At 43.9% G+C, this 16,999-nt stretch overlaps 1 protein-coding gene across 1 annotated transcript in view; it reads left to right on the top strand.

Moving 5' to 3' along the window:
* Positions 1-16,999, top strand: part of DSCAM (DS cell adhesion molecule) — a 740,935-nt gene that overhangs the window by 690,040 nt on the left and 33,896 nt on the right. Inside the window, exons 28-29 of the mRNA XM_059920026.1 lie at positions 1,670-1,846; positions 13,612-13,642. Of these exons, the coding sequence (XP_059776009.1) occupies positions 1,670-1,846; positions 13,612-13,642 (208 nt within the window). The remainder of the gene's footprint in view (positions 1-1,669; positions 1,847-13,611; positions 13,643-16,999) is intronic.

The raw sequence follows: 16,999 nt of genomic DNA, 5'->3' as shown, positions 1-16,999 counted from the left end.
TATTTCTTACTTCAGATGATTGATGCCCATTAATTGCCTTACGACCATCACGCTCTGGTACCCAGCTTCTTCGTAATCTGTGTGGTCCAGAGCGCGCGGCTTCAAGGTGCACGTCCGTGATAGGTTCACAGCTAATCATTTAATTAGAAACCACTCGCGTGCAACGTTTGAAACTGTCATTCTTACTTACAAAGTGCTCTGCAGATTTTAAATGTGTGTCTTCTAAAAGAAATATTTTCACTTTATCCAAGATCTTAGATTAAATCACGAAAAAGTCCTGGGAGCTACATTTAAAATTTTCTGAAATCTGAAATAATCTTATTACACTAGAAATAAGAATACATATGTATATTTTCCTTGAAAAAGGTTACTTTTTTTTTTGAACTAAGCTTGTGGATATAAAGCTTTAATATCTTTTTTGTCACTTCTGCCTGAAGAATTTTTTTCATTTTAGGAACAACAAACGTTGACGATTAGCTTTATAGCTATCAATACCAGTCAGATTTCAGATTCGCCCGCGGCTTTATTTGACTCTTTCTTCTGCCATTTCCTCGGCCAAATGTTTCCACTGGTCCTGTGTCATCTTGGTTTTGCAGGCCCATCCTCACCCGCATCCCCCTTATGTGCCTCTTATGTGGGTTCTGAGCATTTGCAGACTTGGGTTTGCAGCCAAAACACTCTATATAAAGTTGGAAGAATGATCTTGGCCTTAGCAGGTAGCAGAGGGGCCCGTCATTCTGTTGTCCCTGCTCTACTCACTAAATGCAGGGCAAGACTCTTTTTTGTTCAGAGGGAAATTGTATTATTTTTCCTAAATCACTGACTTCCTGGTCCTTGTTTTACATGGAAAATACAGTGGACTGGAGCATCTTACATAATGGTCGGCGCCAAAACGCAAGCCCCATAAAATGTGGATGCCTGTGTTTGAATCTCTGCACCCACTGTATTAAGCCTCTGAGCCGAAGGCAGCTTAAAGCGGCTCAGAGTTCAGTCTACTTAGGTGTCTCCTTGTAATTCTAAATAATCTGAATTTCAGAGCTTTATATGCGCCAATAAGTAGCTTGCTTTAGTGACTTGGATGGCTCCCCTTTGAAGAGTTGGTTTTACTCATATACCCGGAAATAGTTTTTTAAAAGTACATTTGGCCTTACACCTGTGACAAAAAGCAAGTGAATAACCAAACAAAGAGAGATTTTAAGCTCCCTTAAGCAGGCTTATCTGGTACAGTCTCCCCACGGACTCCCTTCTGTCCACTTGCCAAACCCATTGTTTCTTCTTTGACGTGCAATTTTTCAAACAGCCCCTCTCAATTGTGCTCTGGGTGACACTCAACTCCACGTAAATGCGTGTGGCTTTTTTAAGCGCCCAGCCTGGACCTTATGCTTTCAAGTGTCCGCACCCAGCAGTACGTTGCCAAACGAAGTCCCTTTCCAAAAAACAATGCGCTCTGCCCTTTGCGCACGCTCTGGTTCGACGCTCCGTAGAGTAAGCGTAGGAGGGGAGTGAGCAAGTAAAGGAACGAACGAGGACCTAGAGGAAGCGTTCCTCTCATCCCCATCGCTGCGGACGCCCTCGGATCACTCGCGCGGTTCTAGTAACCCGTCATCCCTAAAAACTCCGCCATGCTGTCGTCATTAACAGCCACCTAACATCATGACCCTGCTTTCAGGTACAATCCCTCCACTCATTAAGTCAGTTGTCCAAAGCGATGAAGGGCTGACGACCAACGGAGGGCTCAAGATGCTGGTGACCATCTCCTGTGTCCTGGTGGGGCTGCTCCTACTCTCTGCGCTCCTGCTGGTGGTTCGGAGGAGGAGACGGGAGCAGAGGCTGAAGAGGCTGCGAGGTGAGTGGAGGCTTGGCCGTCCCCCGCAAAGCAGGACAGACAGCTGGCTGGGGGGCAGTCAGCCCCGCGGAGGGACTTACCCTCTCTGGGCCAGGTCCCCGCGCCGCCTGGTTCTGTGACCTGTGATGTGCCGTCGGCAGGACTGCAGGGCCTCATGCGTGAGTCATGCAAATGTTACGACTCAGAAATTGAGTGAAAGCCAACCTCTTGCAAGTCTCCAGCAAGGCAGGCAAAGAGAATGACTTTCACGAGGGTTTGCCAGCCCCACTCTTTAATTTTGAGCCGCTGCAGCAATGCCACCAATTAAGGCCTCCTTTATTTTTGTTTTATTTTATTTTATTTTTAACATCTTTATTGGAGTATAATTGCTTTACAATGGTGTGTTAGTTTCTGCTATATCACAAAGTGAATCAGCTGTATGTGTACATATATCCCCGTATCTCCTCCCTCTTGCATCTCCCTCCCACCCTCCCTATCCCACCCCTCTAGGTGGTCACAAAACACTGAGCTGATCCCCCTGTGCTATGCGGCTGCTTCCCACTAGCTATCTATTTTACATTTGGTAGTGTATATATGTCCATGCCACTCTCTCACTTCATCCCAACTTACCCTTCCCCCTCCCTATGTCCTCAAGTCCATTCTCTACGTCTGCGTCTTTATTCCTGTCCTGCCCCTAGGTTCATCAGAACCATTTTTTTTTTTAGATTCCATATATATGTGTTAGCATATGGTATTTGTTTTTCTCTTTCGGACTTACTTCACTCTGTGTGACAGACTCTAACTCCATCCACCTCATTACAAATACCTCCATTTCATTTCTTTTTATGGCTGAGTAATATTCCATTGTATATATTGCCACATCTTCTTTATCCATTCATCTGTCGATGGACACTTAGGTTGCTTCCATGTCCTGGCTATTGTAAATAGAGCTGCAATGAACATTGTGGTGCATGACTCTTTTCGAATTATGGTTTTCTCAGGGTATCCTTTAAAAAGACCTTCCAGATTGGTTCTGGAAATGAGAACTATTTTATTGCCGGGAAATAGAAATTGAGGGCTTTATGGTCCTGGGAAAGCGTTGTGAGGCAGAAAACACACACTTCTCTGAATTAGAAATTGGAGCTGAAGCTTGGTGTAAGAGTTTCGTTTTAACTAAGAAAAAAAAAAGAAAGAATGGAAGATGAGATCTTGGACCAGATGGGAGCCTTTGTCAGCAGCACCGTTATTCCGATGTCTGGCTCTATAGATTCTGTGTGACAGGGCTCTTCCAGCTTCTGGCCAACAGCCCTACCTGCCCTGGCTGTGCAGTGTGAGGCCAATGAGCTCTTTCATATACAAAGCCCTGTGCAGGATGATGCTCTGAGTCCCTCCCCTTTCCCTGTCAGGGTATTTAACCAAGCCGCTTCTTGGTAAAATGTATATATAAGCTGCTTGCATTTTAGTATCAGTGCAGCGAGGAGTATCCAACATCCCATGTATTCTTCAAAGTTGCATTTGAGGAACAGGCCTGGAAGCTCCGTCTTTATAATATAGCTGGGATATCCCCAAGCCTGGCCGGTAGACCTGGAAAACACTGACCTCTTGTGTAAATGCTTGGTTTGACTGTAGTCCAGTTAGAACAACAGAACATGGGGATATTTTCACCTGTCTTCAAGTAGCCAGAGCACTCCTTTTGATGAGACTCTAACCCATTTCACTATCGATGTGCTTCTACTTGGCCAACAAATTAAAATACTTGAAGTACATGGCACTCCATCTACAATAGTTCTTCCGTTTACACCTTCTGTAGCCCAATAATTCAGATGAACCATCAATCCCATTGAAATATCCTATCTAAATCACATTCTCCACTTACCTTTTAATTTTGCAGATTCTCTTGAGTGAATCCTATATCCTAAGGGCCATGCTAGGTGCTCGATGTACAAGATGAAAAGAAAGAGCCTTCTGAACTTTAGGTTTAGTGTATGAGGCAGACGCACAGGCATGTACCAGGAAAAGAGCCAAAATGTCACGAGTGCTAAAACAAACAAATCCTACCTAAGCACAAAAGAGGAGGTGATTAATCACAACTAGGGAGGAACAGGGGGGGCATTTAAGAGTTACAGAAAACAGCACTACAAAAACATAATGTTGCCTAATCTATTGAGAAATTCAACATCAGGTGAGCTGTGCTGGATTCCATTCACAAGTGTTCGTCATTAAAATACCAAAAGGACTTTTTTTATAACCCCTCTTTTACCGAGAACAGAAACCCATTGTGTGGATTTTAGGGACATCGTTATTTTTTTATTTTATTTTTTTTTAACATCTTTATTGGAGTATAATTGCTTTACAATGGTGTGTTAGTTTCTGCTTTACAACAAACTGAATCAGTTATACACCTGCATATGTTCCCATATCTCTTCCCTCTTGCGTCTTCTTCCCTCCCACCCTCCCCATCCCACCCCTCTAGGTGGTCACAAAGCACCGAGCTGATCTCCCTGTGCTATGCGGCTGCTTCCCACTAGCTATCTATCTATTTTACGTTTGGTAGTGTATATAGGTGGCGTGTTTTCGTTGCATTTAGACAGCCAGGTCTAACTGGCTGCACTTAGAGGGCTATGAATCGTACATATAACATTCTTAAAAATCAACGGTAACATTTTCTCATCCATCATTTCTATTTGATCACAAGGGTTTGGCAGCAAATGGGTTAAATGTTGAGGAAATCCTTCCCAACATCTTCCACCCTCTCCCAAATTCACCTTTTCTTTTTGCCCCTGGTCCCTGTTGCTTACTTTTACCTCCCCAGCTATTGTTTGATTTTCCTCTTCTGCTTATGACTTAAGCACCTCAACTTCATTCTGCTCTGCCAAGAGCAAGGAAAAGATGCTAAAGATGTTGCTGACTCTTCCTGGTGCATTTGAGTTAGACTGATGGCAGGTGCGACATCCTTCCTTTTTGCTCTTAATAGTCCCTTGTAATTTAGTTATTGCTTTGCAAGAACTCTGTCCAGAAAATATCCTGGGCTGGCATTTTTATTGTCGGCATCTCTTCTATTCGACACCACTACTTTGTAGCTGGTCTTCGTAAAGAAAGCAATACATCACATCAGCGAGTCCAGCCTTTCATTCCGCGGAAACGGTTTTGTTTTCTTTGTGCCAGAGAAGAGATAGAGCCAGCACAAAGGTTTCAGTGGGACGAAAATAAGTGCTGTGGCAAAGAAGATGTACTCATGGGAGTTGCTGAGGAGCAAAGTATTCCAGAGAAGTAGCATGCAGGGCACAAAGGTATCTGCAGTCTTGCATTTTACGTGCTTAATAAAAGCTTCCAAACCAAGAGTCTGACCAGAGGGCAGCAAGAAGGCAAAATGATCGGACACCTAATTCCACCGCCTTCCAAATGGCAAGTTTTACTTTGGATGCACTGAAATATTTAATTCAACACACCCTCATTGATTATCTACCACATGCCAGGTGTAACATTTTTTAAAACCAACAGTAAAATTTTCTTATTAACCATTTCTATTTGATCACAAGATTTTGGCTAGGTCCTAGAGAGAAAAAAAAGGTTACTAAGATTCTGTCCCAGAATGGTCAGCAAAGGCTTTCAAGGGACCGACTCATCTTTCTTTAACATTGAAAAGTGTGTCATAAAAGGGCAGAGCAAGTGACTAGGTCTGTTAAGGGGGAATCAGTGAAAGGCCAGACCTTGCCTCCAAAAGATCTTTGTCTTTTAGGCCTGAAGGGCCCTTGAAATGTTATGTTAAGTAATAACACAAAATGTTTCCAATTCTCTCATGAAAAGAAAGCACAGCCACAGAGTTTACGGTAGTAGGTGCCTATCTATTAAACAGAGTTCATTAGTAGAATCATCCAGTTACTACCTGACCCACATAAGGCACAGATCCTACCCCTGGGTTAGAATCAGTTCAAATATATTTACAGATTGAATGGCTTCATACAATATTTTATTGTGTAAAATAAGGACATTTCTAATAATATGTCAAAGTTGCCTGAGCAACCACTGGTCAGGATCAAAACTGGAAATAAATCTGGATTATAGGAAAATACTGTAGGGTCCCTAATGAACACTGTAAGATCAACTCCCCGTCATAGACCTAGTTTGATCGCTAGATGCTACTCAATGTTTTTAAGCAGGTTTGTTTCACCGTATAGACAAGCAACCTAGTGAATGCACCATATGTAAACGTGCTTTTATGTAAAAATCAAAAAAAAAAAAAAAAAAGAAAGAAAATGGGACTCAAGCAATTTAGCCAACCTATATTCTTCCTTCCTGAGCGCTTTACTAATTTTAGAGCCTAGTGACCTCCTAAAGTCTAAATTGTCTTCAAGTGCTACATTTTTTAAAAATCTGTAACCTTACCCAGGAGTTCGGAAGCCACATTTTGCTTTAAGTGATGCCCTGATTTTTCCCCACCGCTAGATCCTTTGAAGTGCAAGGTTATAAAATAAATCATCATGATCCCAGCAGACACAACCTTATAAAAATTTGATTCCCATGTCAAGCAAACACGTCCGGTATCACTAAAAGCTTTCCCCTCTAGTATGAGTTTACCCAAGAGGGTGCAAAACACCAACCTGTATGGGTCAACTGGCAGCGTCAAGCCAAAAAGCTACTTCCAAGACTTCAAAGAAGCTAAAGATAAAAGTCAGTGGATGACATAAAATTTGACCATGTTTCTGTGGCAAAATGGCCTCCTTCCCTTGAACAGAAGCCTATTTATTATTTTAAGCATGCTTTAAAGTGCATTAATATTATAAAGCCGATTAGTTCCAGGAGGCCGTTCTCAGAGAGAACGTGGCCTTAGAATCCTCCACAGGCACAGCTGAAGGGGTGGGCCACGACTGTTTAATATTCCATTTATCTGCCCTGCAAATGAGCTAAATCTCTCCTCATCTGTAAGACCAAAGCTTAGATTGAACTTTAATAGCTTGAACTTTGCATCTAGGAGCGTAAAGACCTTGGACTCCAGGTAGATTGCGTAAAGATGGTCATGGCACTGATGCATTGAGTCCTACGCATGCAAAGGGTCCCCGGTGCTCCTTAGTGAAGGGGTGGCAGGTGGGCACCCCCAGAGACTTCATTGCCCAGCTAATACATGCCCAGTTTGGGGCTTAGATGGGATCAGAAGCCTCTACTCTGAAACTTTAGTTCTCGGCTTTGTGTTTTCTTCCTTCCTCTCATTTTTCCTTTTGACCGTCATTTTAAAAAAATTATCCTTTCAAAACTTCAAATGTGTTATGGCAGAACTAAATTTTTAAAAAGGGGTTTCTGTATCTGAGAGTGGGGAAGCAAAGGAACAGTGGGATGGCAGCAGGGCCAGGCCACGTGCAGCTGTGGAGCGAGGGACGGGGGGTGGGCAGGAGCAGGGGGAGGAGAGTTGGGGTCAGCCCTGGGCTTTGCCCTGCCCACGTGTTCTATTTCGTCCGTGTTTGTATTTGCAACTTTCTGAGATGGCAAGTCTATACGGTTTTCTTTCTGGGATATATATTTTGTCATGGTTTTGGAATCAGCTTTCATTTGAGCTGATGATTGGGAGTCCTATTTGAGACCTTGTAAAAATGTAAATGCAGGTTTTATAGCCCTTAGGAATATAGCTACTTTATGAGACCCCTTTAAATTGCACAGAAAGCAGGGATTGTTGTGAGAGAGCTTGCAAATAAGAGCTTTTGAGAGATGGTAAAGCACGGGGAAATCTGCTGCCCCCAAATCGGTTTTATGTTTTTGTGGGTGTGTGCTAGTGACTGCTCGGTAGAGGTATGAATGGAAACAGATGCCATTCACTTAACTAGAACTTCGGAGATGAAAATGTAATGATGTGGCTATGAATGAGAGTCCTCCTTTTTAAAGAAACATTAGCGTATGCCCAGCTGCAGTGCTGGAGGCCTGTGCTGCCTTGTTAATAAGAACCCCTCATGCCACGTACAGACCCCACAGGAGCGATGGTCCACAAAAAACACGGAACCGGGGAGACGACACTGCACTGCTCTTCATCCAGCCGAGGTGCCTCTTCCCAAGAACTGACTGAACCGTGTATTAATTGACAGAGTGCTAGCACTTCCCTTGCTTTCTCTCTTCTTCCTTTTCCATGACGCTTTACTATACACTATCTTGCTTTAGTCTCTTAGTAGCTGTGCAAATAGGTGCAAATAAACTTGACACTGTTATGCTCTATTGTGCTGACATGAAAACTGAAGGGAACTTGGAAATCACACATCAGTTAGGGAAGAATTAGCAGGAGAGCCGAAATCACTGTTGTCTACCCAGTTCTCTTTCTGTGACACTTCTTCGACTTTGGAACATTCAAGAAAGAAAGTCTGTCGCATCCATATTAAGCTAGTTTAAAAAGATGTATCAAAGAAACATAGAATTAGAAGCTATATTAACACAGAATCAATAGTGACTTTATAATTTTATATTTGCCCATCAAAAATATTTGGTTTATTTATTTTTTATCTCTATATTCACTACCACTCAGGCTCCCCTATATTTAAAAAAAAAAGGATTCCTTCCTGTTTGCCTATCTTCTAACCTGCTGCCCTTCTTTCCACTTCTTTTCCCCACTGAATTCTTGAAAGAGTCTTTGATACTCAACTATTTACATTGAGTCTCACCAGCTCCCAAATCCTCCGTCTCACTGCTCTCCCCACCACTCACATGAAAGTGCTCTCCTAAAGGCAGGTGACCAATTACCTTCAGATCCCCAGATTCTCCTTTCAGTTGTCGTCTTCTAGCCCTCTTTGCACATTCAGAGTGTTAGCACATGTTATTTTTTTGAAACTGCTTTTTTCCATCTTTCAATATCACTAGGCTACCCTGGTAGTATTTCTCCATCATCTCCCCACCCGAAAGATGCAGAGGTGAGCACACAGCCCAGGATGGGCACAGAGAAGTAGCCGGGGCTTTAGGAAAGACGTCACAAAGTCTAAATCTCAGACTGAGCTGAAATTTGTGAAAAAAAGTGACAGACAACACAAAAGGCTGTTGAGCTGTGTTGGGCAAGAAGAAGAAGATGACTTGAGATGATGTTCTCATCTTAACAGATGGCAGGTAGAAGAAGAAGGACTCAACATCTGTTTTACTTTGATGTGAACCAAGAGGAGAACTGTTCAGACCAGAAAATGTGGAACAAGAATTATAAAAAAGGAAGAAGGGGAGAGAGGAAGGGGGAGGGGGATTATGAGACAGGAAGGGGGGTGGAAGGGAGGGAAAAAAAGAGGGAAGGAGAGAGGAAGGGAAGAAAGGAAGGGAGGGGGGAAGGAAGGAAGGAAAGAAGGAAGGGAGGGAGGAAGGGGGGAGGAAGGAAGGAGGGAAGAGGGAAGGAAGGAAGGGGGAAGGAAGGAAGGAAAGAAGGAAGGGAGGGAGGGAGGAAGGGGAGAGGAAGGAAGGAGGGAAGGAAGGAAGGAAGGGGGGAGGAAGGAAGGAAGGGAGGGAGGGAAGGATGGCAAGAAGGAGGGAAGGAAGGAAGGAAGGAGAGAGGGAAGGAAGGGGGAAGGAAGGAAGGAGGGAGGGAAGGAGGAAGGAAGGAAGGGGGAAGGAGGGAAGGAAGGAAGGAGGAAAGGAAGGAAAGAAGGGAAGAGGGAAGGAAGGAAGGAAGGAAGGGGGAAATGTCTTTCATAAAAGAGAGACCCAAGTAAGGAATTACCTAGAAATTATGCCATCTGAGGAGTGGTCAAGAAAATTAGAGAATTCAACCTAGAAAAGACAACACTGAAGCCGAGCTACTTGGGGCGTGGCAGCTACTTGGAAATATTCGAATGGTTTTTTCAACGTTTCCAGAGGGTGCCGTTGTTATATCCAGATAGAAATTACACCAAGGGATTTCAACACAAGAGAAGGAAGGTGTCTCTCATGATTAATTGTATCCTCAGGAAAAACTGTATGTGGCTTTACTCTTCCAGGGATTGGGCTGAGCCTGGAGATAAGGGCAAAAGGGCCAATAGACAATACGAAAACAGGACGTTACAATGAAAGGTGCAAAGAGGTTAGAGGTGCAAACAGATGCAGAGAGGTGAGACAGGTGCAGATGTCCTTGGAAGCCCAGGGAACCAGAACACCAACTTCACCTGCTGGGCTTGGGAGGGTGTACAGAGCAAGTCACGTCTGTCTGGAGGGGTGGGGACAAAGCACCATCTCCAAGGGCCTCAGAGGAACAAAGTCATGGGGGTCTTGGCAGAAAATGCAAGAGCAGGAAACTCAGAGACAGGGTTGGCCGTCCGAAGTAAGAGGCAACCGAGCTGGAAAGACCGCTGGGGCCAGCATGGGCGGCTGGTACCCTGAGCTGAGGATTCCTGTTGGTAGGGAGGTTCCTTTGAGAGTTTCAGAGCACAGATGCAACCCAGCGAGGGGGTGTGTTTCAGATCCATCACCCTTCCTGCAGTGGGGATGTCGCTTAGAGGGCTGAGAGTCTGGAGCTGGGGAGACCAGAGAAGGGGCTGCTGACGAGGAAATGAGAAGTGAACTGAGGAGAGAGAAAAGAGCCAGAGTCCCAGGGAGATGTGTTGAGTGGGGAGCCATCAACAGACTTGGAAGGCAGGTCAGCAGTGGGAAGAGGGGTCGGCACCCTACGTGCAGCAAGGGCATCACTCCATCCCTGGAGCATCCAGCGGCCTGGCTCATTTTAACCTCTGTCCAAGGCGCTGTGGAAGGGATTCAAGCATTTATTATGAGGCTGATTTGAAAAGTCTGTAATGCTTTTAAGATACCATGATTCCATGACTTTAAAAATATTATCTTAACTTGTCCCAGATTCCCTTCTCACCCCTGAACAGAAGTGTGTCCAAAATTTCATCTCTCTTTCCCCTCTCCCTGTATAAACAGAAGACTCTTAGCCCATCTCAGCCCTGACATATCTCCCAGCTGGGTACTGGATTCCAAATCTGTCCCCCAACTTACTTTAATATGTTAAAGGACTCAATATGTTTGAAGCCAAACATCTCAGCCTGCACCCAAATTGCTGCTTCCAAGTCCTTCTAGACAACTGTTTCTGTCCCTTGCGTTACCATATACCCAGCCCTGCGTATCCCAAATCTCGCCATTTCCCTGGACTCCCCACGGTCCCTCTGCCTGTCCCCTCCACACCCAGTAGGTCCCTGATTCTTGTAGATGCCCTCTGTCTACTATCATGTCATCCACTCCCCGCCACCAGGCCCCTGCCCCCAGCCCCCTATCCTGGGCACTCTGCATTGTCTGATTAATGCTGTTTATGGCACCTGTACCCACTGGCCACCACCTCTGCCCTCCTTCCTCCACTTCCCCCCTTGGCCCAGGTAAAAGCTTCCAGATAATGGTCAGTGATGCAAAGTTGCATTTTCTTAGCTCCTTAACATCTTGACCATCCCCATTCCCCAACACCCCTAGAAACTTCTCTCTGTAGTCAAACTGACTGACTCCTTGCTTCCTGAACGAGCTCAGAATTCCAACACAGGTTAATTCTGCGCCCTGGAGCACTCTTCCCGTTAAAGTCCACACTTCCTTTAAGGTGGGCACAGTCTTCCATCCTTTCTGACTCACCAGGCCTGACACAGCGCCCTCCAGGGTGTGTCCTCAGTCAGCTGGCATGAGACATCTGCTCCTCTGTGTGTTCCTAAGGATACGACATGTATCCCCCTCTGTGTATAAAGGACTTTGAGGACAGTGGCTAAAAAAGAGTTTGAACCAACAGACATTAGTTATGATTTCCTGCTCAGCTGCAGCAAATGACTGAATGTATCCGGATCCCAGTTTCCCGGTTTCCGAAGGAGGGCGCAGTAATTCCCAGGCAGAGACTGATATTAAGGGGACATGGGCAAGCAGTCCTAAAGCAACCGGTGCAATCCAGATTCCTAGCATGTGCTTAATTGTGACCGCGGTCCACTCGGTCCCACTCCCCGGAAGACATTCACGCCTGGTCCTTGATGCCAACTGTGCCATCCAGACCCCATCACGGTGCTTAAAACTCCACCAGCTCTCAGCTTCCTCAAATGGAAACTCACAGAAGAAGTGAGTTTCCATGAATATAATGTTTCTCACAATTTAAGATGAGTCAGAAGGAGGAAATAGTAGCTAAGACAGAAGGAGAAAGGGATCCACTGTAAGATGATAAGCATAGGGAAGGGTAGACCAAAATGGCTTTGGGCACCTAAATACGCGGATGAAGAAGGCTGCTAACTGTAGACATGGAAAATTTGCAGTTAGAGCACGTCAGTACTGGAGGGACCTCTGTCCTCACTCATTGGATGCCGCCATTCCTTGGTGCATTGATAGAAAAAAAAATCATAGAAGAGAAAATGTGATGACTAACTCCAGGAATAGAAAAAGAAGGATGATTATGGCAGAACAAGGAACGCAGGTCCATTCTGAAGATGTCTGAGTAGGAGTTTCCTTCAGATTGTGAGCTGAAGTACCGTGTTTTACTCTTTGGAAATTTTTCCTCTTTTTTAGAGTATTGAACTAGCCAGTGCTTGGTTGTTAACATAGAGCTAATTAATCCCAAGCTTCTGGCATTTTATATATGTGTATATGTATATTTACTTTGTAAGTGTTAAATCATTCAGGAAGAGGAGAAGCTCATCATATTTACTTTGTCTTTGCAGATAAATATAAAGCCATGAGCTGAGAAATTAAATGCTGTTTTGCCTTCTTTGCTTTGCCATGTGGGTGGGATAAAGGGAGCTATTTCATTTCCCAGACAGAATCCATCTGTGCACAACGCCGGGGCCTCACTGCGAGGCGGGACCTGGCATGGCTGACTTGAAGAGCTGAGCTTTGGTTCAGGGGGTGCCTGCCCACGTGTGGCTGTTCCCGTGACAGTCCACACCTCCCAGTTACAGCGCTCTGCTCCCCGACATAAAAGCGACTGCATTCAATTGTCAGCCCCCAAAGATGAACATGCTCCAACAAATGCGTTGCTTCACTGGCACTCACACAGACAGCTGAATCCATTTCCAGAAAATTCTGTTCATTGAACACTTAACATCAAGGCTTTTTAGAGAGCAATGAAAGAAAAACATCAAGAAGGGCTTTGTGTTCTAAGAAAGGAAACATTCATTTTTGTCAAGTAAAATGTGTAAAAAGAACAAATTATATTTTAAGGGAAATTAGAGTTTCAAACCAATGCCATCAAAAAAGTTAAAAAAAAATTACATCATTTTTAGGCAGGATTTCTTTTGTCAGGGGTGGTAACCAGATCTTGGTAAATAATGTCTCCAGAGAAAAGAAATAAAGAAGAGTTTTCTTTCTGTGTTTGAAATAAACATCTAAGTTTCCAGACACAGTGATATGCTGTTTATACAATTCTTTGATCAACCAAAGGGAGGCATAGCTCTGTAATAATGACTTTTTAAAGTGATCATAAGCTTTTTCATTTTGATAACAGAAAGAGTAGTATTTGTACTACATAATGAATTACTTTCAAGATGTTAATTTTCTGACTTCTGAAAGTAAAATTGGGTTTTTGGAAAGTGGCAAATGAATAGGTTGTAATATAACCTTTAGCAGGTATCTGAGTATTTTTGTACCCATCTTTTTATGCTACCTTTATGCATATATGTGTATACATATATATGTATATATATGTGTGTGTGTGTGTGTGTATATATATATGTCTCATTTAGAACAGACAAGGAATCCGTGAAAGTTTAGGTTATTAGCAATGATTTCGATATACAATTACAATTAAAAATGGTTATTGTCATCTGATTCTGTAGAATATTTGTCACAAATGCTTAAGTGAATGTTAATGAGTTATTTATCTTGTACTAATATCAACTTTCTTTCCCCAGATGCAAAGAGTTTAGCTGAAATGCTCATGAGGTAAGAACAAGACCTAGCAGCCCAAATATCATGTTTAAAGGAACTTGTTTTGATGATTTCTTTTTTTTAATGACAGTCTGAAATTGATAACCCATTTTTCACTTGACATATAATTTTCATTCTATGAACGTAAATATCCATGTAATGCTTAGTTAGAGACATAGATACCAAATAATATGCATTTATGCACACCATAGGTAGTTTTCTTGTTGGCTGGACTCAACCAGTAGAACATTTCCCATTAACCCGAGAATAATGAGGCACATTTTAAGTAAGTAGCTTTGGTTTTGCTTTCACCAAATATGCCACTTTGAGGTCAAGCTTTCTTCCTAATGGTTAGCCAGGTGAAAGGGAATCCATGAAAGGGAATGGGTTCAAAATTGATGGCCTGATCAAGGAAGATTCTCCTTGCCTTCAGCTCCCACTGCCCCTTCAGCACCCCTCCACCAGAGCACCCACCACCTTCTGCTGCAAATAGCTATTCAGTTTGGTCTTAGAAGTCACAGCCTGTTTCATCACCGTGTTAGGAGAAACCAGCACTATAGTTGCCCCACTCATAACTGTTGAGTAGATGAATGACTAGGGGTAGTAGAATAAGTAAGTGCATGTTCACAACTGTACAAGACACCCCGACCTTTGCACTTTATATAGTAATGATTAAATCAAAAGTAAAAAGAGGATAGTCAGAGTCTAGGAACCAGATAAGAAAAATGTCGGGGAATTTCCTGGCGGTCCAGTGGTTAGGACTCAGCGTTTTCACTGCCAAGGCCTGGGGTTGGATCCCTGGTTGGGGAGCTAAGATCCCGCAAGCCACAAGGCGTGGCCAAAAAGGAAAATGTCAGGGACCCTGATGGTGACCTTGACGTTGTCATTTTAGGATGACTAACGTAGGAGATAAAAAAGATGGAGTATAGGGTCTCTTCCCATCCCCTACAGCACCACAGTTGGCTTTAACTTCCTCCCTCATCTTTGCATATCAGAGTAGTACTTTATTGTTATTCACAAAGAGTCCTCTCCCATATCACCAGTATGTGTGAAGACCTAAGACAGAGGTTGAATACCGTTGGCCCATGGATTACATTTCCCACAGATGTCTTTGTTTGTCCATACTGTGTTTTAAAACAGTGTGAATTGTTGGTAACAGATATGAAGGAATCAAGAATGACTCTGAAATATTTGGTGTGAGCAATTAGATAAACATCGGTGCCATTTGCCGAGATTAGGAAGATAGATGCAGGGTATGGACTTTTTTTTCCCGTAGGACAGAGGAAGTGGGTGTGGATCAGAATGAAAAGGCTTGTAAGGGTCATGTTGGTGATGCTTTTTAAGCCTCCAATGAAGGTGTCAGATAGCTGGTAGCAGGAATCTGGAGCCCAGAGTAGAGCTCAGAGATGCAAAGGGTCTGTAAAATGTCTCCATCTATCTAATCCCGTCACGCTAGATCAAACGTACATGAGAAGGTTATGAAAAGCTGTATGAAGTGCCTTGAGTCCATGCTCTTGTGCAAGTCCATACTTGTTTGCTAGTGGTCACATAGAAGGCAGCCAGACACATGTGCGCTGGAATTGAACAAATCTGACAAAAATATCTGGAACGCAAATAATCCAGAGTCATTCGATTTGTAATAATTATCTATCTAATAAAGTAAATTTTCTAATGTAGTCTTAAAAATATGAAATTGTTGATGTCCTTTAAAAATCAAGACATTTCACATAAAACTGTGGCTTTCTGACTTCTCCTGAAAGTGTTCTGCCACACGGGGCACAGCCTCGATGATCACGGGTATGTGGACCTGCGTTCGACGCCCCCTTTAGACTGGGTGTAACCTGCTCAGCCCAGGGGCCCCTGTTCCTGTGTCCACCCAGGTCCACCTCCCAGATTTGTACCCCAGTCTGGTTCCTGCAGCTGTGTGTCTTCCCAGGTAGCTTCTGGCCACTTCCTTCATGCCCTCCCAGACCATCAGTCATGCCTCTACCCAAAGCCTGTGACACCGGGGTCCGTGCTTCCTGACATGTTCAACATTTGTTTCGTTAGGGTGATGTGGTATTAGCTTCTCTGCTGCCTTCCCTCCCTCTTGTCATGAACCCCAGGCAAGACATCAGAAAGCGTCTTCTTCCTTCTTTGTTAATAGGGCAGTTACCGTGGTGGAAAGACCACCTATTGATAAGAGCAGGAATCAGTAATGATATTTGCAGTTGCCAACATGAAATTAGGAACATTAAAACTAGTAACTACTCCCACTTAAGGTGTTTAAGGTGGTTTTCTCCAAAGGATGAAAGTGATTGAAAAGGAAGAGAATTTCCAAGCTCCTCAAATAGGTGAATTTTTATGAGATTAATTTAGAAGAGAAAGCAATGCTTTTATTCATGAAGGGTCAGTTCGATCTAAGTTTGGCAGGTTAACAGGCCAAGCAACAAAAAACCTTGTCCCCTACCTGGTCAGGTTAGGGCCAAGCACATTCCAAATGTAGCCCAGGAAGTCTAGGCAAGTCAGATCCTTTGGTACAGAGAAGCCCTACTGAATTGCTGTTCCTGATCTTCGTCACTGGTTTCTCTGGGAAGGTGAGGACTGAGCAGGCTGGGACATAGACTCACGAACTTACATTCTAGGCCTAATGCTGCCACCAGCTGACTTTGTGATTTTGGGGGGGGTACAGTAAAGTCCCCAACATACGAACGAGTTCTGTTCTGAGCGTGCGTTTGTAACTCCAATTTGTTCGTAAGTCCAGCAAAGTTAGCCTGGGGACCCAACTAACACCATCGGCTACATAGTACTGCACTGCAATAGGTTTATGGTACTTTTCACACAAATAATACACAAAAACAAACACAAAAAATAAAGAGAACATTTTTAATCTTACATTACCTTGAAAAATGCAGTACTACAGTACAACAGCTGGCATACAGGGGCTGGCATCGAGTGCACAGGCAAGAAGCGTTACTGACTGGAGGAGGGGGAGGAGGTGGGAGATGGTAGAGCTGAAGGGTCGTCAGCAACAGGAGGCGGAGGGCAAGCTACAATTTCACTCACGCCTGACGTCGACGGCGCGCACGTTCAGATCTTTGAAAGTTCGCAACTTTAAGGTTCGTATGTAGGAGACTTACTGTACATCCTTTTCTCTCTCTGTGCCCTGTTTTCCTTATCTAAAAACAGCAGTTGGAAATTGCTCCTAGCTCTATCATCCCATGATCTAGGTGAATATAACATTTATTGTCCGCCCATGCTCCTCAAGGAAGGATCTGTGTATTTCGGTGAGATTAGCTGTCCCGGGGCCAGACGGGCAGGTGCAACTGCAGGACAAACACAGACAAGCTGGAGCCCCCCCAGGGGGTCCCCCACAGGCTGCCACTCCCATCG

Source organism: Balaenoptera ricei, chromosome 4 (genome assembly GCF_028023285.1).
Source record: "Balaenoptera ricei isolate mBalRic1 chromosome 4, mBalRic1.hap2, whole genome shotgun sequence".
In the NCBI taxonomy this organism is placed as follows: Eukaryota; Metazoa; Chordata; class Mammalia; order Artiodactyla; family Balaenopteridae; genus Balaenoptera; species Balaenoptera ricei.
Note: the sequence above shows the minus strand (reverse complement) of the source record. Positions and strands in the feature narration are given on the sequence as shown.